This window comes from Culex pipiens, chromosome 1, assembly GCF_016801865.2.
Source record: "Culex pipiens pallens isolate TS chromosome 1, TS_CPP_V2, whole genome shotgun sequence".
Taxonomy (NCBI): domain Eukaryota; kingdom Metazoa; phylum Arthropoda; class Insecta; order Diptera; family Culicidae; genus Culex; species Culex pipiens.
Window position 1 is genome coordinate 128,411,283 of NC_068937.1, and position 23,193 is coordinate 128,434,475.

A 23,193-nucleotide genomic window follows, 5' to 3' on the forward strand; every position below is an offset into this window, starting at 1 on the left:
CGGAATTTGTATACGATTCTAATTAGATTCCGTTTCAGAATTCGGATTTATTTGACTGGGAACAATTCAACCTACCTGCAACGGTTCGTTCTCGAGCACAAACGCTCCAGCAACGCCATGTGATCCATGTCCGTGACCATGACCCCGACCTCCGCCGTCCCCGCCTCCAACTTGCGACGCCTGATAGTGGTGGTGCGGCCCACCGTGATGCACGTGGTGATGCCCTCCGCCAACCACTCCGTGACTAATTACATGGTGACCTGGGTGATGATTCTGGACGCCACTTCCGGCGACCCCACCAGCACCACTCGAACTCCACTGGTTGCTGCCGTACGAATCGTTAAACAGCGAGTACTCGTGCGCCTGCGCATTCGCGTGAAGGTTGTTGTTGATCTTGGACTGGAGCTGGTGGGCGATGGCCGCAGCTGCTGCGGCTGCCGCCGCAGAAGAGGAAGAAGCGGACGAGGTTGGTATTCCGCTGCCGATGGGACCGGCGCTGCTGCTGCTGCTGGACACGGCGACAGGGGTAGATATTGTCGCTGCCGCGGAAGAAGTGGGCGCGGTTTGAAGTAGTGGCGAAGGTGTAATGTTGGCGCGAGCTGGAGGTTGCCCGATCGGGGTGATTGATCGGCTCGAGCCGGATCCGATTGGGGCTGGGGGAGTTGGTGCTGATGGCTGGGTCACTTCGGCCATCGACGACACCGGTGGAGCGAACGAAGCTTGCTTGCTGGGCGCTTGGATTGGTGTTGGGAGGGGTGGAGTTGGGACTGAGGGAGCAGCCGAGACCATCGTGGTTGAACCTGGCGAGGACTGCGTTGACGGGGTGTTGCTGGCCGTTGGCGTTGCCGACGATGAAGAGACGTTGCCGAACGGAGCTGGTAGACCCTTGGCGGGGGACTGTAAGATTTGAATCGGAGCGCGAACCGTAGTGGGTGCGCTGGCTGCCGTAATCGAGCTGCTGACACTGGAAGTCGCAACTGGCGAGGATTGCTGCTGCTGCTGCTGTTGCTGATTGGTTTGTGGTTTCTTCTGGATGGTAATTACCGGAGCTTGGGCTGTAGTCGCTCCCGCCGTACTGTCCGCGACCAGCTTGGCAAACGTTCCGGCGGCTGCTGTTGGGTTGGGTTGGCTTGCCCCACTTTTGATGGAGTTCTTCAGCGATTGCATCATGCTGGTGTAGGCAATCGATGCAGGCGTGGTGGAAGTCTTGGCCACCGAACTGCTGCTGCTTGGTGACATGCGCTTCGCGTCTTTGACTGAGGCAGCCGATGGAGTCGGCGCTGCCGAGGCCGATGACGACGGTGTGTTGTTGGAAGAAATGATACGCGAGAGCTGATTGGGACCGGACGACGCACCGCCAGCAAACAGATTTTTGGCCGCTGCCGGACGAGATGCGAGCGCCTTTCCAGTGGCCGCGGCGAGTACGGCCGAAGCCGTCACGGGTTTCCCACCGGGCACGCCACCCGAAGTTACAAACACGTTCTTGCCCTTGGCGGCGTTGGCTGCGGCGAGCGAAGCACTGTTTGGAATCAACATCGAAGCGGCCAAACTACCGGAAGCGACCACGGACGAAAGGGTTGGTGGTGCCGTCGTGTTGGCCGAACCCGTCAGCGAGGACATTAGCTGCTGAGGCGCAGACGCTTGAGCAACGGACGTGGTCACTCCGGTACTCTTGGAGGTGTTGGCGCCGTGCTTCGGAAGCATCGTCAAAATATCCACGTCCGGATCCTTGATCAACGTGGCAATCAACGAGTGCGCTTGCTTGGTCGCGTCCTGCGAACCCTTGATCGTAATCGACCGATCGCCCTGCACCTTACCCTGCTTCTCCACCTCGATGTGCGCTCCGGTGGCCGCTCGAATAGCGTTAATGTTACTTCCGGCACGACCAATAACTCGCGAAATCGCATGCACCGGTACTTGCACCTTGCGACACTCCATCGGCGTGGACTGACTCTGCTGGACGCTACTCTTGCGGACCACCTCTTTCCAACCTTCCTCGCGCTTCACGGCCGCTGCCAACGCTTGGATAGCCGTCTGCGGAACGCCCCCAATCTTCGTCGGACTGGTCGACTTTTGCAGCGACTCTCCTCCGTCCCCGCCGGCAGAACTTGCGCTGTTGTGGTAGTACGAGGTGGTAGTCGTCTTCGGGAGACTCTTCTTGGCCATGGCCGTCGCCGCGCCTACCGTAGAGCTGTAGTACGTTGCCGACTCGGTCGTATCGTGGTCCTGCTCCGACGACGACGACGCCTGGTGTCGATTCGAACCGAACACGATGATCGACTTGCGATTGCCCTGCTGCTGTTGTTGCTGCTGCTGCTGAGACTGCTGACTTGCGTGGTGATGGTCCTTCTTTGCGTCCGCAAGCTTATGCGACGACTCCTTCGGAGCCACGTTCTCCTTCTCAACGGTCTTTTCCCGCTTGCTTTCGTACGTCGACTGCTGATTCTGCTGCTGCTGACGACGTTGTTGTTGGTGTTGCTGACCAGCGACCAGTTTCTCCCTCTGCTGCTGTTGGTTTTTATCCTGAACCACAGATTGGCTGCTGGCCATCGTCGAGGAGGTCACAATTGTGGTGGTCGCACCTTGCGGTTGATCGGGACTCTTGCTGTGACGCGAGTGTTGGTGTTGGTTGGTGGCGTTGGCAGCTGCTGCGTACTGCTGCTGCTGGAGTTGCTTGGCCGTGACGGCCGAACTGACGCGCGATTGTTGCTGCTGTTGGTGAGCTTGCTGGAGTTGTTGTTTGCGCTTTTTGTTGTTCTTGCGCTGCTGCTCGATCAGGCTGCTCGCGGACTTGACGTCCGAGCTCGAGCACGAGCCTTGGCTGTTGGCGTCGATGCCGGAGTCTCCACCTTCCTCTTTGTCCTGCTGCTGCTGTTGTTGCTGCTGTTGTTGGACGACGATTGGAGCTGTTGGTGGAGGTTCTCTCGGTTGAATGCGATTGTTTGTTGCGGGGGTGGTTGAGTTGCCGCCTCCGCGAGTCTGTGGCAGTGGAACGCTGACAATTTCTTCGTCCGAGTCGTCGTCCGCGTCCTTGTCGTCATCGTCGTCACCGTCGTCATCGCTGTTGGCGCCCGGTTTGGCTTCGCCTTCGACTAGTTTGCGCTGCTGTTCGCGCTTTTCAGCCTTTCTGCGCTTCTTCCGCTCGCGCCGTTTGGCCGCGGCCGCTTTGCGACTTTCTTCGCGGCTTCGTTCGAGGTCGAGCTCTTTGAGGAGAATCGACGCGTTGATGTTGGCCTTCGTGGCTTGCTGATCCTTGGCGGCACGAATGACCTTGACGCAGTCGTGACACTTTTCCAACAGCTCCTTGTCGCTGATGGTGTTGATGTAGCGGGTCATTTCCTGATCCGACGGGAACTGGGTTACGTGGTTGACCATCCACTTGACGACCTTGGTGTGGCCCTTGCGGAAGGCGGCCATCAGGCAGGACACTTTACGGTTGTCCTGGGAATCGATGTCCGCACCGGCGTTGCACAGAACCTCCACGACCGCCAGGTGGCCTCCGTTGGCAGCGAGCCAAAGTGGAGAGTTGCCCTTTTTGTTCTTGACTTCGACGGCCGCACCGCGGGACAGAAGCAACTCGACAAACTTCAGATGGCCCTTGTCGGCGGCTATCGTGAGGGCTGTGTCTCGTGAGGATGGAACCGGTGCTGCATTTACGTCGGCTCCCTTGTCCAACAGGACGCGACCCACTTCGATGTAACCACCGGAGGCGGCCTCCATCAGCGGAGTGAGCCCCGTTTTGGCCCGATGTTCGACGTTCGCCTTACGATCCAGCAGCAACGAGACCACCTCGTGACGACCTTGGAAGCAGGCCAACGTGAGGGCGGTATTTCGGTTCGTTTCGATCTGGGCGTTGATGTCGGAACCCATGTCGAGCAGGAGTTTGACGGCGGCCGTGTGGCCATTCATGGCCGCGAGCATGAGAGGTGAAATGCCGAGCTTGCTGCCCGTTCGGGAGTTGATTTCAGCGCCATGACTCAGCAGAAGCTTGATGATGTTCACGTAACCTCCGCTGGCGGCCAAGCTGAGTGGCGTGTAGTCGGACACGTTACGGTGTTCACGGTTGGCGTTCATGTTCAGCAGCAACTCCACCACTTCGTACCGTCCACCGGAACAAGCCAGCGACAGTGGAGTGTCCTTGGTGCGTTCGGATTGGGCCTCCATTTCCGCCCCATGTCGGAGCAGCGTTTCGACGACCTTCTCGTGACCTGCGGTCGCCGCCAAGATCAACGGCGTGAAGCCCTTCTTGTCCTTGTGTTCGATGTTGGCACCGCGACTGATGAGCAACTCGACCAGTTCTTCGTGACCACCGGCACAGGCCAGCGTCAACGCGGTATCGTGGTTGGAATCGGTCTCCGAGTCCACGTCAATTTGACGCTCCTGGACGACGTTTCCAGCCGGGTATTGAATGGGTGCCGGAGCGGGACTAGCCTCAAACTGGTATCCTCCGGGGACGGCGGCCGCTGCGGCAGCACTTTGTTGACCTGCCGGCGCCTGTCGTACTCCGGCCAGCCGGTTCTTCTCCTTGCGTGACTTGTCACTCTTTTTGGCTACCTTCGTGGGCATTCCGGACGCGTCAACCGGAATCAACGCCGGCGGACCTCCCGTTTGGGGCTGCTGCGTTTGGGTGGCCACCTGGACCTGCGCGTGCTGCGTACAATGAGCTGCCTGGGCCTGGGCATGCAATTGCTGCAACTGTTGCGCCGATTGGGCCTGCTGTTGTTGGGCCAACAGCATCGAACTGGGATGAACAATGTTTGACGACTGGAACTGCTGCTGCTGCTGTTGTTGCTGTTGCTGCTGCTGGGCGACCTGCTGTTGCAACTGGGCCTGTTGCAAAGCGGCTGCCTGCTGCACCGTCGGAACCAGCTGGTCACCCACGGCTCCGGATTGGTCAGCCTGTTGTTGGGCTGTTGGCAGTTGAAAGAGCAAATGCACCTGCTGAGAGGCCTTGTCCGCGTCCACGTTGAACACAAACTTGGGCTGCTGCTGTTGGCTTCCGTCCGCAGCCGTTACCTGGCCAGCTGCGCCGGGTGCGTGGTGAAGCACCGTCGCTCCGGATGCGGTCGTGGTGGCCTGGAAGGAGGACAAATCATTAGTGAGAAATTTTCCTTTTTTTTTTGTAAAGCGAGTAACGCACCTGCAGCTGACTCAGCAGCTGAAGCTGGTCCAGCGAGATCTGCTGGTTCGGGTCGAACGTCATCAGCTGGCCGGCCTGTCCGGCTGCGGCTGCCGCAGCCGCCGCGGCCGCTGCCTGCCGAAAGCCGCACTGCTCGGCGTCCGCCAGGTTCAGGTTCCCGACAGCGTCGTCCTCGATCGGCGACGACGTTCCGGACGTCACCAGCTGGTTCTGGTTGCCGGCCCAGCGCGTCTTGCAGAACGAGTTCATGCCGATCAGGTTCGCGTACGCGTCAATGTCCTGACAGCTGAGGTTGGCCGCCATTTCCTGAGGATTCAATGAAGTCGATATAAGATTATGCAAGAAGCTCAAAGCGTTGACTGGCTTACCTGCAGCGCGACCGGGATGTCGGTGCAGCCGTTGAGCGCGTGGATGACCTCGTCGATGCACTCGACCCACTCGTAGTTGTAGATGGTTTCTCGGGAGCCATCGGCCGCCACCACCGAACCGTCCTCCGGGTTGAACGTCTCGAGTGACTCGTCCAGCGTGGGGTAGATTCCACCGACGCACTCCGACATGGTTTCGTTCTCCGAGTCGTCGATGTTGAACATCTGCAGATGCTCGTCCGAGCCGTCCTCCATGTACTGGTGGTGATGGTGGTGGTGGTCCGCATCGCCGATTTTGATTTGCTGAAAAAAAAAAGATAAATTTTATTTTCAAGCGTTTCCCAAACACGGACGTCAAAGTCAAGGTACCCCTTCGAGAAACTAAGCAAAGTCGAAGCGTTAAGTGATCAGTGCAAATAAGGTAAGTCAGTGAAAATTAGTGAGAGTGTCTTGTGAAAAGTTCCAGTCTGTCAAACATCTGTCAATCTGTCAATTTGGTGAAACTATTTCCTGGAAGTCAGTACAGGAAATGGATCTCATCACTGTCAATTCTGTCAAGTTTGGGAGCCAGTCAACACGGCTGTTAGTATTCAAGAATAACTTACATTGCTGCCAGCCTTGTGCTGAATGATGTTGGACACGTGCTGGTGCACCTGGACAAACTCGGGCGTGGGCAGCAGGTCCGACCGGAAGTCGTGCATGACCTCGCAGAAGATTCGCGACAGGTCGGCCAGTTCGGCGTCTGTAAAGTCAACAACAAAAAGAGCGAAAATGTTAGTTTCGCCTGTCAAGTGGCGCCGGGCTCGCGGCGACAAAGCACACGTGAGTCCTCACTGTTGGGCAGTCCTTTACCACTGGGCGGTGGCGACGACGGTCCGTCCGGGTTGGTGGCCGAGCAGCTGAGCGGCGGCGTATCCGGCGGGGACTTGGGCGGGTCCACCATGAACCTTTGCGCGATCCGCTGCAGGACCTTCTGGTTGCAGAGCGTGTTCAGCGCGAGCTGGTTGAGTTGGTTCTCGTGTTCGGAACTGGTGCTGCTGCTATTTCCGCCAGCCGTGGCCGCCGTTACAGCTGCTCCAACCGGTATTGCCGGACCGCTGCTGTTGTTGCTACTGGTCGTAGTCGTGGTGCTACCTCCGCCTCCGCCACTCGAGCTCGAGCTTGAGCTGCTACTGGCCGAGCTGCTGCTTCCGGCACTACTTCCCGAGCTTCCTCCACTGCTACTTCCGCCGGAAACGCTGCTGCTCTGGCTACTCGCAGCACTGCTCGTGGCCGTGCTGGTCGCAGTCGTGGCCGCTGGCGAGGATGCAGAACCACCGATTCCACCGGCCAGCTCGAGCGATTGTGCGTCCAGCTGACTGATTAGGTTGTTCGTAGTCTGGATGACGTTCGCCGGCACCGACGTGATGACCGTCGGCGGGTTGGACGAGGACGACGTAGGAACCATATTGTTTGCCGCTGCAGCTACAGTCGACTTGGGCGCCGCGACCGTGAAACTGTTGCCAGTGGTGTTGTTGGAGGTGTTGCCGACTCGATTCCCGCCCGCCAGGCTCAGATTCGAGAGCGACTGCTGCAGGACCTGCACGTTCTGTTCGGACGTTGGAATCACAGACTGGAAGACAAAAACACCAAAATCAGGAACCAAACTCAACCAACCAAGACCACCAAAACCTACCAAGTTGTTGTAAATTGACACCATTTGATTCTGCTGGAGCACGTTGCCTTGGCTGGGCCAAACTGGCTGCTGCTGCTGTTGCTGTTGTTGGTTTGCCGCAGCTGCCGCGGCCGCCGCAGCCGCCGCCGCTGCTGCTGCAGTCTTCCGGTTGTTCTTGGCGTCCTTCTTCGAGACGGGCTTCACCTTGGGCCGATCGCTGATGGCCGTGCTTTGGGACACCTCGGAGGGACCGGTCAGCACCGACGTCGGAGCGGGGGCGGCGACCGCCATCGTTGGCTGGGCAGTTGGCAATGATGTAGCTAGGACGAGTCCACCGTCGGACGGTTTTCCTCCTGGTTCAGAAGGAGAAAGGAAGAAGCGGTCATTAGAAGGTGATCAACGTTATCAACCCTGATTATTGTTTATTTAGATAACAAAAAATAATTTTTAAATTAGTAAAAATAATTTGTACAGTTTTTTCAAACATCGGAATTTTAAAACGGTTGATTTTTTTTTTAATTTTGATTTCAGAATATTTGGATTTATTTTTTATTTGAATTTCTTATTTAAATGAAAACTTAGGGTACCTAATTTAAGAATTTTTGGAATTCAGATTTCAAGATTTTATGAATAAAAAAAAGTTAAATAATAGTAGTTTATGCAACAAGTTGCAAAAAGAGGATTTTTTCAGCACGAGTCGTAAATTTATCCAACGAGGTTCACCGAGTTGGATAAATACGACGAGTGCTGAAAAAATCAAGTTTTGCAACGAGTTCCATACAACATTTTTTGCAATTCCGAAAAACACCCATTGAGTGAAATTTTAAGTAAAATTTTCAACTTTTCAGCATTTATTTTGAAAAGTGTTGCTATTCGATTCTGTTATTTTTGGTACAGAAAGGTAGGCTATTTCGTCGTTCAAGAATGACAGGAAAAGTAAGTAGTTTCACGACGGAATTGCAAAAAAATATATTTAAGAATTTAGGAACATTGAGCTTTAGTTTAAGAAATTTAAGAAATCAAAAATTAAAGAACTATAAAATTTAAGAATTAAAGAATCTATGAATATTAAAATTTAAGAAATCAAGAATTTTAAACTTAATGATTTTAAGAATCAATAAATGAAAGAACTGTTTTTTTAATTCGAAATCTTGAAATTTAGTTTTAAGAAATTCAAAAAGGAAAATTTGAAGAATTGCAAATTTAAATGGTTTAATTTCAGGCTAAAGAATTTGGAATATTTCTATCCATCAAACTTTAGTATTTATGTAACTTAAACATTATCGAATTTCTTATTCGGTAATTCGGTAATTTCGGAATTATCGAATTTCTTATTTCAATAAAAACTTACAATTTATGATGAAATATTAATTATCAAATTTAAGGGTAAACTTAAGAATTTCTGAAGTTAAGAAATTAAAATCATAGAACTAATGAATTCAAATAATTCAGTACTTCAGCGTTTTAGAATTTAGGAATCATAAAAAACAATATAACAGTTTAAAACATTTTGAAATTCAGATTTGAAGTTTTCAGGAATTAAAAAGCGAGCAATAGAAAAAAATCTTTGAAAAATATTAAAATTTAATAGTTCTATAATTTAGTAATTTAATAAATCAAGAATTCAAGAGTTGAAGAGCTACAAAAATTAAGAATATAAGAACCTATGAAATAGGTAAATGGTTGGTTTGATGTTGGGAGGTTGGAGGAGGTGTAATGATTGGATTGTTATGTTGGGGTGTTGTTTAATTGAAATAATAAGTTTGTTTTTGTGGAGTTGTAGTGAATTGTAGGGTGGATATGATTTTTTTATTTGTTAGTAATAGGTTTTGGGGTATAAGGGATGGATGAATGATAGGTAGTGGGGTGGAAGGTTTGGGGTTTGTTTGGGAATATTTTTGTTTGAAGGATAGTTGTGATTGAATAGTGTAGTTTGTGTGGTATTTGGTATAATTAGTGATTTGAAGTGTTTAATTTGGGTTGTTGGTAGGATATGTTAAATATTTTATATTATGATAGTAAGTTGATTGTTGGGGTAGGTAGGATGGGGGATGTTGTTGTTTTTTTTGGTTTTTTTTTTATGTTGTAGGTGTGTTAATAACTTGGATTGAGTGTTATTTAAATATGTTATTAATATTGTGATGAAAGTATTTATGAAAGTCATGATTTGGATTGGTTTTTGGTGTTGTTATTTTGATATGATGAGATATTGGTTTTTTTGGGGGTGATTGGATTTGTTTTGGTTGGGTTGTTGATTTGGTTGGTGTGTATAAGTTGTGGTTGTGTTGGAAGATTGGTGGGTGTGGAAGTTGTGGGGGAGTGTTGTGGGGGTGTATGGGGGGGGGGTAGGAGGGGGGTGGGGGTTTGTGCTGTGGGGAAGTTTGTGTGGGGTTTGAGAGGTGGGGGTGGGTGGTGGAGGTTGTGGGGTTGGGGTTGGAGTGTTTGGAGGGGGGGGTGGTGTGTGTGGGATGGGGTGGGTGGGGGGTGGGGGGTGGGTTTGGAGTGGGGGTTGTGTGGTGGTGGGGGGGTAAAGGGTGGTGGGTGAGGAGTGGAGGGGTTTTGTTGGTGTGGGTAGGTGTGAAGGGGTGGGGGTTGTGGGGGGTGGGTTGGTGATGTTGTTGTTTGGGGGGTGGTTGGAGTGTTGGTGTTGTTGGTGTTGTGGGGGGTGGGGTTGGGGGTGGGTTTGTGGTTGGATAGTTTTGGTTTTTTGGTGTTTGTGTAGATGTTAGGGAGGTGGGGTGTGGGGGGTGTTGGGGTTATTGGGGGGGTTGAGTTTGTGTAGTTTTAAGTGTTTTTTTTTTTTGATTGAGGGCGGTGTTGTGGGGGGGGGGGGGGTTTGGGGAGTTGAGTTTGTTACGTTTAGTTGGGGTGATAAGTGGCGTGGGTGGGGGGGGTGGGGGGCGGTATTGGGGGGGGGGGCGTGTGGGGGGGTTGTGGGGGGGGGTTGGAGTGTTAGTAGGACTTGAATCGTGTGAAGTTGTACTGGGGTGCGGGGGGGGTTTGTGGGTTTTGGGGGTGGGGGGGGACAGGGTTGTGGTTTGGAAATTTGGCTATTGTCTAAATGTAGGGAGGATATTGTCACAAGCGGCACATGTGCAGGGATGGCGTGCATGTGCTGCTGCTGCTGATGACCAACACCGATCGTCGACATTGGCCCGAGCAGAGGCGGCGCTCCGTTCGGGGTGGTGGTGAAACTGGCCCCGGCGGTGCCACAAATTAGTCCTGCAGCGTGGACAGCAAACGATAACAGAGGGAGATATTGAGAAGAGACCAAATGGTTGAGGATAAGCTTGGAAAAGGGAGCGACAACGGGCAGACACTTACCTTGAGCTGGCGTCGTAATATCGATGTAGGTTCCCGTGGGCGGTAACAGCGTCGGCGGCGGACCGTTCGAATCACAAATAAACTGGATGTTGGCCTTCTGCTGCGAAGAAAAAAAGAAGAAGCAATTAGATGCAAGTTCGACCTCAACGTTCCCTCCAAACTCACCTTCTGGTACATTTCCTGCATCTGCTTCTGGTACTGCGCCTCGTAGTTGGATCGCATAACCCGCTGTTGCTGTCCACCGTTGTCCTCGCCGATGGGCTCGCTGCGCACTTGCTGCGCTTCCGAACTGGTTAGATTCGGCTCGAACGGCGACAGTTGCTGCTGATTCTGTTGGGCTTGCGCTACGGCCGTCGCAGCCGGTTGTTGCTTTTTACGCAGCAGACTTCGCTGTTTGTTGCCAATTCCGGCGGCGGCAGCTGCTTGTTGTTGCTGCTGTTGCTGGAGAATGGCGGCGTTGTTGGCGATGACCTGCTGTTGTTGTTGCTGGGCAGCGACCAAGTGGGTTGGGATTTGCTGGGAAAGGACTTGTTGCTGTTGTTGTTGTTGCTGGTTGGTGTTGTTGTTGTTGGTGTTGCCGGGCGCTCGGGACAGGCCGTGGGCGAGACCGTCCTTGAAGCCCTGCATCTGGATCAGTCGCATCTGGGCGAGTATTGAGGGGTCGGCCGACGCGATGTTGCCATCGAGGAACACATTCGGGTTGGCGGCGGCCAGCATTTGGTTGTTGGCGAGCAATTGTTGTTGTTGTTGCTGCTGTTGCTGGTCGAGTACGCCACCATCCTTGGCAGAGGGGTGTTGTTGGAACATTTGCTTGTTGGAGACTCGATTCAATTCCGGGACTTCGTGAAGGCCGGGTGGTGCGGCAAGCAGTTGTTGTTGCTGCTGCTGCTGTTGCTGGTTTTGGGTGATGATGAGCTGCTGCTGTTGTTGTTGTTGTTGGGCAGCGGCGGCCGCGGCTGCAGCTGCGGCAGCTTGTTGTTGTTGGAGTTGCTGCTGCGCTTGCTGGAGCTGGATCTGACCGTTGTTCAGGAGGTTCTGCTGGGCGGCCGTGTTGGCACTGATCAACGAGTGCGGGAAATCGAGCAGAAGCTGGACGACGCCAATGTGGCCACCCTTGGCCGCCTCAATCAGCATCGTGCTGTTGTCCTTGAGCTTGTGGAACGGATCGGCACCGTTCTTCAGCAGGAGTTCCACGATGTTCTGATGGCCACCGGCACAGGCCAGCGATAGCGGGGTGTGGTCATTGTTGGTCGTGTGACGATTCACGTCGGCGCCCTTCTCGATGAGGAACTTGACGATGCACCAGTGACCGGCGCGGCACGCCTTCATCAGCGGAGTTCGGCCTCCTTCCGACTCGTGCTCCAACTCCGCACCGTAGTACAGCAGAATGTCCGCCACCTCGGTGTGACCGTTCTCGCACGCGTACGTCAGCGCCGTATCACCGGTTTGGGTTTGCGCGTGGACATCGGCCCGATTCTCCAACAGGAACCGCACCAGATCGATGTGACCCTCCTGGGCGGCCTCCATCAGCGGCGTGGACGCACCCAGCTCGATGTCGGCACCGTGCTTGATCAGGTAGTCCGCGACCTCGACGAAGCCGCCGCAGCAGGCCAGCGTCAGGGCCGTCTCCTGCGTTTCCTCGGTTTGGGCGTTAATATTTGCACCTGCGAAAATTAGAAAGATTTTTTTTAAATTTTAACTAAATTTAACACATTTCAAGAATCTTAAAAATATTTGTTAAAGTTAGCAAAAAGAACAGGAGTTATTAACCTCTCTTCGAGATGAGAAAAGTAGCAAGTGTTTCAACCTTCCGGTACATTCTCAACAGTTGGATCAACATATTGCGAATTGAAACAATACCTTCTAACTGACTTCTCACTAAGTGCATTTATCCAGCAGTTACTCAACCTCATAATAATCGTACTATATGCAACAAGATTGTTTTCAGAATGTGCAACAAAACGTCGAAAGACATAAGGTCGAATGGACCAAATGGCGGCCAAAAGGTCGAATGGAAAAAAAGGTCGAATGTAGAAAACGTGACACAAAATTCTGTAATATTTTCCTACATTTCTTAATACAGAATACATATTATTTAATCCTCTAACGACCACGACTGCGTTTTTTTTTTATTTTTCACTTCAAATTGAAATTTATCGAATGCTTTCGAATAAAATTTACTCATTCTTACTGCACAGTGTTCCTTAGGATGTTTACTGCCTCCAATTCAAATTGCATCCAATTCAGTCAATTCTGTAAAAAATGTCAATGAAAACTGTAAAAAATCTCGATTTTGCTCTTGGCAGAAAGGAGTAAACATGTGCATAAATAGTCAGACAACTAAAATGGTTTTGTAAATTTTTTTTTTTTAGAAACAAATCTGTATTTTTTGTGAGTTTTTCCATTCTTTCAATAATGCGCAGTTCTTTGAATAAATAGCACAACTTTTCTTTATTATTTTTTTTTTTTTTGTAATGAGTTATCCCACTCTTTCAAAGATAAGCAGTTCTTTAAAAAAAAAAGTTTGGCCTCTAAAAATATTCTTGATGGCTGTAAGTTGTCTCTTTTTTCAAACACAAGCAGTTCTTGAACTTTTCAAATAAAGCTCGTTGACCCACCTTCATGTAAACCTATTAGGGTGATAAGAAAAATTGAAAATTTTGTAAAATCTCAAGAGATACCCCCTGGCTCGATTCTTTCGGCAATAATAAGTAACTGTGCCAATTTTGAGCCAAATCGGTTAATGTTAAAGGGTCGCTTTTTATCGTTAAGGTTAATATGGGGGAAATCGCGAAAATATATGGGGAAAAACATCGCTTCAGGATATTGGCAGCAGGTGGCGCTCGGATCGTTTTGCACCCTTCGGCAAAGTTATAGGAAATTCAATTTCCTACAAGAATCTGACACCTGGACAATTTTGGGCAAGACCAGAAAAATACTGAAACGATTTTTTTCCCCACACATTGTTGCGATTTTTCCATATAAACTTCAACGATTAAAAGCGACTCCTAAACCTTAACCGATTTGGCTCAAATTTGTCACAGATACTTATTTTTGCCTAAGGAATCGATTCTTTTATTGTCTCCCTAAAACCTATCGACTCAGAATCGAAAACTGAAAAAATGTATGTCTGTGTGTTTCCAAAATTGTCACTCAGTTTTCTCAGTGCACTTGGCTAAGCCGATTTAGACCAAACCGGTCGCATTTGACTCAGTGTATGGTCCCATCGATCGAGTTTCAACAAAATTTAAGTTTTGATAAGTAGATCATATAACTGTGTTTTCTCATTTATCCGGATGTTAGATAAATGACCTGAAGTCGTACCAAATATCACCATGTTATATATCGTTGGATAGGTAATCAAAAGACCTTTCCAAATAATCAAAAAAAAAATTAAGATCTGGCAACCCTGTCTCAAGATAGGACCACTTAAGTGATATTTATATAATTTTAAGAGGTCGGATCACACTTGTATTTATGTAGACTTTGTCCGGATCCGTCATTAGACCCATCGTTGGTTAGGTAATTAAAAGAAAATTCCAATGAGTCAAAAATATTGAAGATCTGGCAACCCTGTCACAAGTTATGATCACTTGAGTGATATTTATGTTCTTTTTCGAAGCCGGATCTCACGTATCGGTATCAATCATCCGACCCATCGTTGGTTAGGTAATCGAAAGACCTTTAAAACTAATCTTAAATTGTTAAGATCTCTGAGAATCTTCTAGTAGAAGTAAGGCCAACCAACCAACATAGGTGGATTAAGTTAGTTTTTCTTTTTATAAAAGCAACCTCTTCTTAATTGTCGTAATGTTTTTTTTTTCATTCCAAAAAAAACAACCTTTTCTTGATTGTCAAAAAATTTGGTTATTTTTTTTCATTCTTTCAAACATGACCAGTTCTTTAAAAAGCCGTACTGCTATTATTTAAAAAAAAAATTAAGCCCCTCTTTGAAAATATCTCCAAAAATTGAGGAGACCGATTTTTTTCAGAGAAATTAATGCTCAGCTTAAGCTTTTTTTATGTTGACAAAAAAATTCGACTTTTTAGCATTCGACGTTTTGTCCTTATATCTTTCGAACTTTTTTTTCATACTTTAATTTTTTCACGTGAAATTTTCCGAGGATTCCGAATATGACAAAATTGAGACCAAAAAGTGCCGCTATGGCGGCCTACAGGGCAAAAACCAACGTTGTAAAATGTTTGTTGTAGAAAAATCGAAAAACTATGAGAAAAACTGCGATTGGCCAAAAAGTTAATACCGTAGGCTTATAGTCCATGAAATTACCTATCTTTTGACCTATGGGAGTATGGGTGTTGGAGGCTGTTGCAAAAAGATATTAAGGTTTTAAAAAAATCAATTTTTAACAGTAATTTGCAAAAGCTAAGAGAAAAAGTCAAACCAATCCTGGATGTCTATGGCACATTTTAAAGTGCTTCAAAAGACCTTTCGAATGCATCTAAGAGAGTTGGAATTGATGAAGTTTTACGGAAATGCGAGCAATTTTAAGATTTTTTATGTTTTTTCGACCTCAAACTTCAAAGCCCTTTTTACCCCACTTCTCTTTGTCGTAGAGGGCTCATATTTGGCATGAGTTCATCTCATGTATAGACAAACAAACGCTGAAAGTTTCATCCAAATCGGAGCACCTCGATACGACCTGTTACACATTGGTGAAAAACTCGCTCTTAAGAGTTGTTTTTTGCTTTTTATGAAATATACAAAAATCATCAAAAAAATACAAGAAAAGGGGATTAAGAAGGTAAGCGCATATGCTCCACGTTTTAAAGGGGATAAGGGAAATTCTCCACGGTATCCCCAAGTAAATTTAGTATAGAGTTGGATAAATTTTGAGAGCTCCTCACCTTGTTGTAATAGTAACGCCACCATCTCCTCGTGTCCCTCGCGGGCCGCCTCCATCAGCGGCGTGTACCCCTCGTCGTTGACCTCCTCGATGTTGGCGCCGCGCTCGATCAGCAGCATCGCCAGGTCGACGTGGCCACCGCACGCGGCCAGCGTCAGCGGCGACTCGAACGAATCGGTCGGCATGTTGACCTGGGCGCCGGAATCGAGCAGGAGCCGCGCCACCTCGACGTGGCCGTCCATCGACGCCTCCATCAGGGCCGTGTGCATCTCGTCGGTTTTGTGCTCCTGGTCGGCGCCCGCCTCCAGCAGGTACCGCACCATGTCCAGGTGGCCCTTGTAGCAGGCCAGCGTGAGGGCACTCTCCTTGAACTCGTTCGAGTGCGTGTTGATGCCGGCACCGTGCTCCAGGAGAATCTGCGGGGGAGAAGGGCGTTAGATTCGTGTCGAAGCCTTTCTAGGGAATGACGTTGAAGCGCACGAGACTTCATCGGACATCAGATAAGATCAAACTGGGGTCATCGCCCGAATCGGAACGCATTGACCGCAGAAGCTCCCCGACGAGGGAAACCTCAATGTGGCCGCATTCCGACTCCAGAGCTCTTCTCTCGGGTTCTAATCATTTGTCCTTGGTCGGTCTGAGAAGAAGTCCTGATGACAATCAATCCTAGCTCACCTTGGCCACTCCGACATGGCCGGCCGACGCCGCCTCCATCAGCGGCGTGTGCCCGTTCTCGTTGTGGTCCTCGACGTTGGCGCCGCGCTCCAGCAGCAGCCGGACCGCGTCCTCGTGACCGCCGGCGCACGCGTACATCAGCGGGGTGTTTCCAGTGGACGACTGGGCGTTCACGTCGGCATCGTGCTTCAACAGCAGCGCAATGATGTCCACGTGGCCGGCCGAGGCCGCTTCCATGAGGGGCGTGCAGTCGTTCTTTTGGCCGCGGTCTTCGACCTGCGCCGACATCGCCAGCAGAACCTGTTGATAGATAGACAAAGTGGGTTAGTCCAGTCCGCACGAGTCAGTTAGCAAAAATTGCTCACCTGGGCCAACTCGTAGTAGCCGGCGGAGCAGGCCAGCGACAGCAGCGAGTCCCCGTCGTCGGTGGCCTCGTTCAGCGAGTTGCCCTCGCCGAGGAGCCGCCGGACGGTGTTGACGTCGTTGTCGGTGCAGGCCGCCAGCAGCGAGCGCGAGAGCAAGCTGAAATTACGAAGAGCATTTCTGGAATGTGACAAGAGAAACGTCGAGGAATGTGTGGGTTTGGGTGGGAGGAATCGGGAATCGGGGAACCAGGTTTGAATGTGTGTGAGGAAGTGGGAGATAAAAAAGAGGAAAACAAAGAAGCAAAAAACGGTGGTCGTGTCAATGAAAACGGGTTGGCAACAATTTTTTTTTGTGGTGGGTTTTCAGGAAAAAAATATAACAAATTTTGGCGGTTCAAATCAACAAAAGAAAAAGAAAATTAAAAAAAAACGAGAAGAAAGTCCAAATACTTGGGAGTTTCTGGAATTCCTTCCCAGTTGGTGAAAGAGAAAGTTGTTTGAAGAAGGGGGAAGAAGGGGATCTCGCCCAGGACGAACGAAACTCGCACACACTTACTTCTTATCTCGCGGGCTGCCACCGCCTTCACTAGATCGCATGCGGGTGAGGGCTTGTGCTGCTTCGTCTGAAAGAAAAGAATAAAATATAGAAAATGAAGAAAAAAAAAAACATATTTTTATTGATGGTTTCAACAAAGATTTCTATATTAAATTAGATTTCCAAACCCGACACCTGTTCATTTCTTTGATTTTGTGCTCAAGGTGGCATTTTATTGTGGGAAACTTTGTTACGAAACATGTCAACAAATAATTTACAAAATGTCTGTGATCACACTACAACAAGCACTACAGTCCAGACTTGATTATCCGAAGCCTCGATTATCCGAAGGTTTGTATGGGACTTCGGATTGTTTAATCAAAACAAACAAAAAAAATCGGATTTTTTAATTTTTTTTTGTTTTTTGCATCAAATTTGACTTCTGTGATCCCATTTTAGTCAAATTTGAATACAGTAGTTGTTCGAAAACTGGGCTGAGAACGTAGCCCAGTCACCGAATGTTGCTCGTTGACTGGGCTGTACAAAAAATAACGAGGGGCCCACTGATGCATAATATTTTCCAGATGGAATATAAAAATAAAAGTTACTCAAATTTATTTACAATGCTTACTTTTCATATTTCTTTAATTGTAACTTAAAATTAAACAAAAGTTTGAAAAAAGTTTTTTTTTAGATATTGAATATGATTTTTGCATCCATTAACCCCTCGGTCATTTTGGTTTGTTTTGGTTTTTTGACGTTTGTCTGCTTTTTAACTGGGCTACTGTAGTTGATATCCTGATAAATCATAAAATACTTTTTTTAATCATTTCGTCACCGCTATATTGGACGCCATCTTGAATTTACAAATACTTAATTACTTTAGTGTAGTTTAGGGGTCAAACTTAAACACAATACACAAAAAAAAAACAACGAAAAAACAATTTTTTTTTTCGTGATAGTATTATCCAAAGCTTTGATTATCTTAAGTGATTTTTTTCCGATTCCTTTGGCAAATCGCATTCGCATTCGCATGGAGATAGTGATCTTAGCGGGTTGCAGACTGGATTTCGTCATGTATATGTGATGATTGTCCAGCCCAGGTTGCTTAGAAAGATTCCTTCGGTAAATCGAGTCTAAACTGTACATTTTTTTGTTGATAAACGTTAACTGTTAAAACCGAGCAAACAAGTCACTTTAAAAAAAAATACCTTGAATTATGAGCAAATGAAAATTCAACAAACTTTTGAAGATCCATCAATTATATACCCTGTTCCCAGAAGGCATCCAGGTTTGACAGGTTTATAAATTCAACTTATATTTCCCTTATTATAGACACTAACAATGTATTGAAAATTTCTACTTCTGATCGACGTTCGGCAACGTAGTAGATAATGATGAGGCTTTTCCAGAAAAAATGGCACTTTTTTATTCGGATTTTTATCAAAATAGGTATTTTTACTTATTTTATTTACTTCAGGATCTATTACACTACGGCAAACAGACAAACAAACTCGCACTTTTTGACAGTTTGCCTGCTTTGTTTGTTTGCCTGTATTTGTTTGAACAAACGTCAGCCTGCATACACTTTGCCTTGTTTGCGAGTATGGCAAACTGCCAAACACGAGAAAGGGCGAGTTTGTTTGCGGTAGTGTAATGGCTCCTTTAGCATATCTGTAATTGCTAAAAAAGATTTTTGCTGAATTTTCAGATCGAAGCCCGTCTAAAGAAAGGGTTGAGATTAAGAGGGTTAAATACTATTTTACCAGCGTCATATTGTTTACCATCATTATTATCACATTTCCATATAGGGGAAATATGCCCATTTTAATCACTCTAAGCCGTTCGACCAATTCTCATCACTTTTGCCGTTTTCCGCTATTAAATCAACATTTTAAGATGTATCAACAATAGAAAGTTGCTTGCTCACTTTTATTTGAGCTATTTATTACTTTGGAACAGTCAAAAACATTTTATGACAGCTGTAATTCATGATCAAAGTGCTGATAGGCCGATAATAGAAATAGGCTGAGAAAGGGTATAGTTCCCCTAATTTAAGAGTTTTGAAGGGATTATTTTCGAGCTTTGCTAAACTGAGATAGAAACGATTGTCCTTTTCTTATATTTTTGCTGTTTTCGAGATATCATCATTTTAACACCTAAATTTCCAAGCTTCCCAAAAAAGGCAAGTTTAACGTGTTTTCAGAATCTGTAAAAATACTTAAGCGTTAAATTTTAGAATTATAGCAAAAAATCTCAGAAAATTTTGCCTCATCTACAATCAAACTTACTTAAGAGGCAGTATTTGTAAATTCTGCTCGGTTTGTTCTAGAGGTCGTATCGAGGTGCTCCGATTTGGATGAAACTTTCAGCGTTTGTTTGTCTATACATGAGATGAACTCATGCCAAATATGAGACCTCTACGACAAAGGGAAGTGGGGTAAAACGGGCTTCGAAGTTTGAGGTCCAATAAACCTAAAAAATCTTAAAATTGCTCGCATTTCCGTAAAACTTCATCAATTTCAACTTTCGTAGATGCATTTGAAAGGTCTTTTGAAGCACTTAAAAATGTGCCATAGACATCCAGGATAGGTTTGACTTTTTCTCATAGCTTTTGCAAATTACTGTTTAAAATTGATGTTTTTAAAACCTTAATATCTTTTTGCAACAGCCTTCAACACCCATACTTCCATAGGTCAAAAGATAGGTAATTACATGGACTATAAGCCTACGGTAATAACTTTTTGGCCAATTGCAGTTTTTCTCATAGTTTTCCGATTTTTCTGCAACAAACATTTTACAACGTTAGTTTTTGCCCTGTAGGCCTCCATAGCGGCACTTTTTGGTCTCAATTTTGTCATATTTGGAATCCTCGGAAAATTTTACGTTAGTTAGAAGTATTGGAGTTGTAAATTTGATTGGAAAATTGTCTAAATGGCAATTGAATTAAAATATTTTTTAACAATTTGTTGGATTAGGGGTGAAACAGGTTTTCGCCTACTTGATACAGCATTTGACGCATTGATCACAGGGTAAACAAAATCAATTTCTTTTTTCAAAAATGTTTTATTTAATTATTTTTTTTTAAATCAAATTTACCACTCCAATACTTCTTACTAACGTGAAATTTTCCGAGGATTCCAAATATGACAAAATTGAGACCAAAAAGTGCCGCTATGGAGGCCTACAGGGCAAAAACTAACGTTGTAAAATGTTTGTTGTAGAAAAATCGAAAAACTATGAGAAAAACTGCGATTGGCCAAGAGTTATTACCGTAGGCTTATAGTCCATATAATTACCTATCTTTTGACCTATGGAAGTATGGGTGTTGAAGGCTGTTGCAAAAAGATATTAAGGTTTTAAAAACATCAATTTTAAACAGTAATTTGCAAAAGCTATGAGAAAAAGTCAAACCTATCCTGGATGTCTATGGCACATTTTTAACACCTAAACTACCATGCAAGCGAAAAAAGGCGAAGTCCAACTTCAAACAGCTGTATCTCGGCTACCTGTGGACGGATTTTCAAAATTCAAGAAGCAAAAGATGCGGACAGATCTCTAGTTTATTTTGCTTTTTGAAAAGTCAAAAACAGAGGCACTTACCCTAAGTTATTCCCAAAACCAACCAGGTAACTTTTTTTTAGCCCTCTATTTTCTAGTTGTTTTGCATTTTGGATCGAATGTTGAATGACAATTTGTTTAAAATTTTATCATAATGCAAGTTACAGTACAATTATAATACCCAATACCATATTGGACCGATCTGGACACATTGGGACCGGTTCCAGGTTCTCCGGTGAAACCCGGAATATCCCCAATTCCAGAGTATTTTCAAGAATTTTATTAGAGTGGCAATATGGGTATCAAAATTCAGCATTTTCAAAATCAAGCTCACTGATGACGCTGAAAACCATTTTGGACATATCTGGCCACTTTGGGACCGATTCCAGGTTCTCCGGTGAAACCCGGAATATCCCCAATTCCAGAGTATTTTCAAGAATTTTATTAGAGTAGCAATATGGGTATCAATATTCAGCATTTTCAAAATCAAGCTCACTGATGACGCTGAAAACCATTTTGGACATATCTGGCCACTTTGGGACCGGTTCCAGGTTCTCCGGTGGAACCCGGAATATCCCCAATTCCAGAGTATTTTCAAGAATTTTATTAGAGTGGCAATATGGGTATCAAAATTCAGCATTTCCAAAATCAAGCTCACTGATGACGCTGAAAACCATTTTGGACATATCTGGCCACTTTAGGACCGGTTCCAGGTTCTCCGGTGAAACCCGGAATATCCCCAATTCCAGAGTATTTTCAAGAATTTTATTAGAGTGGCAATATGGGTATCAAAATTCAGCATTTTCAAAATCAAGCTCATTGATGACGCTGAAAACCATTTTGGACATATCTGGCCACTTTGGGACCGGTTCCAGGTTCTCCGGTGAAACCCGGAATATCCCCAATTCCAGAGTATTTTCAAGAATTTTATTAGAGTGGCAATATGGGTATCAAAATTCAGCATTTTCAAAATCAAGCTCACTGATGACGCTGAAAACCATTTTGGACATATCTGGCCACTTTGGGACCGATTCCAGGTTCTCCGGTGAAACCCGGAATATCCCCAATTCCAGAGTATTTTCAAGAATTTTATTAGAGTGGCAATATGGGTATCAAAATTCAGCATTTTCAAAATCAAGCTCACTGATGACGCTGAAAACCATTTTGGACATATCTGGCCACTTTGGGACCGATTCCAGGTTCTCCGGTGAAACCCGGAATATCCCCAATTCCAGAGTATTTTCAAGAATTTTATTAGAGTGGCAATATGGGTATCAAAATTCAGCATTTTCAAAATCAAGCTCATTGATGACGCTGAAAACCATTTTGGACATATCTGGCCACTTTGGGACCGGTTCCAGGTTCTCCGGTGAAACCCGGAATATCCCCAATTCCAGAGTATTTTCAAGAATTTTATTAGAGTGGCAATATGGGTATCAAAATTCAGCATTTTCAAAATCAAGCTCACTGATGACGCTGAAAACCATTTTGGACTTATCTGGCCACTTTAGGACCGGTTCCAGGTTCTCCGGTGAAACCCGGAATATCCCCAATTCCAGAGTATTTTCAAGAATTTTATTAGAGTGGCAATATGGGTATCAAAATTCAGCATTTTCAAAATCAAGCTCATTGATGACGCAAAAAACCATTTTGGACATATCTGGCCACTTTGGGACCGGTTCCAGGTTCTCCGGTGAAACCCGGAATATCCCCAATTCCAGAGTATTTTCAAGAATTTTATTAGAGTGGCAATATGGGTATCAAAATTCAGCATTTTCAAAATCAAGCTCACTGATGACGCTGAAAACCATTTTGGACATATCTGGCCACTTTGGGACCGATTCCAGGTTCTCCGGTGAAACCCGGAATATCCCCAATTCCAGAGTATTTTCAAGAATTTTATTAGAGTGGCAATATGGGTATCAAAATTCAGCATTTTCAAAATCAAGCTCACTGATGACGCTGAAAACCATTTTGGACTTATCTGGCCACTTTAGGACCGGTTCCAGGTTCTCCGGTGAAACCCGGAATATCCCCAATTCCAGAGTATTTTCAAGAATTTTATTAGAGTGGCAATATGGGTATCAAAATTCAGCATTTTCAAAATCAAGCTCATTGATGACGCAAAAAACCATTTTGGACATATCTGGCCACTTTAGGACCGGTTCCAGGTTCTCCGGTGAAACCCGGAATATCCCCAATTCCAGAGTATTTTCAAGAATTTTATTAGAGTGGCAATATGGGTATCAAAATTCAGCATTTTCAAAATCAAGCTCACTGATGACGCTGAAAACCATTTTGGACATATCTGGCCACTTTGGGACCGGTTCCAGGTTCTCCGGTGAAACCCGGAATATCCCCAATTCCAGAGTATTTTCAAGAATTTTATTAGAGTGGCAATATGGGTATCAAAATTCAGCATTTTCAAAATCAAGCTCACTGATGACGCTGAAAACCATTTTGGACATATCTGGCCACTTTGGGACCGGTTCCAGGTTCTCCGGTGGAACCCGGAATATCCTCAATTCCAGAGTATTTTCAAGAATTTTATTAGAGTGGCAATATGGGTATCAAAATTCAGCATTTTCAAAATCAAGCTCATTGATGACGCTAAAAACCATTTTGGACATATCTGGCCACTTTGGGACCGGTTCCAGGTTCTCCGGTGGAACCCGGAATATCCCCAATTCCAGAGTATTTTCAAGAATT

At 46.5% G+C, this 23,193-nt stretch overlaps 1 protein-coding gene across 7 annotated transcripts in view; it reads right to left on the reverse strand.

Moving 5' to 3' along the window:
* LOC120423554 (ankyrin repeat and KH domain-containing protein 1-like) overlaps positions 1–23,193 on the reverse strand; it is a 78,544-nt gene that overhangs the window by 10,784 nt on the left and 44,567 nt on the right. For 4 of the 7 annotated variants that reach the window (XM_039587402.2, XM_039587398.2, XM_052707873.1 and 1 more), the window contains 12 exons: positions 16,945–17,011; positions 16,389–16,566; positions 16,024–16,323; positions 15,350–15,764; positions 10,649–12,147; positions 10,484–10,583; positions 7,181–7,512; positions 6,340–7,117; positions 6,111–6,247; positions 5,509–5,808; positions 5,141–5,446; positions 76–5,076 (listed from right to left, as the gene is read on the reverse strand). In XM_039587402.2, coding sequence (XP_039443336.1) covers positions 76–5,076; positions 5,141–5,446; positions 5,509–5,808; positions 6,111–6,247; positions 6,340–7,117; positions 7,181–7,512; positions 10,484–10,583; positions 10,649–12,147; positions 15,350–15,764; positions 16,024–16,323; positions 16,389–16,566; positions 16,945–17,011 — 9,413 coding nt within the window. The remainder of the gene's footprint in view (positions 1–75; positions 5,077–5,140; positions 5,447–5,508; positions 5,809–6,110; positions 6,248–6,339; positions 7,118–7,180; positions 7,513–10,483; positions 10,584–10,648; positions 12,148–15,349; positions 15,765–16,023; positions 16,324–16,388; positions 16,567–16,944; positions 17,012–23,193) is intronic. The other 3 variants (XM_039587399.2, XM_039587401.2, XM_039587400.2) reach the window with 3 other exon arrangements.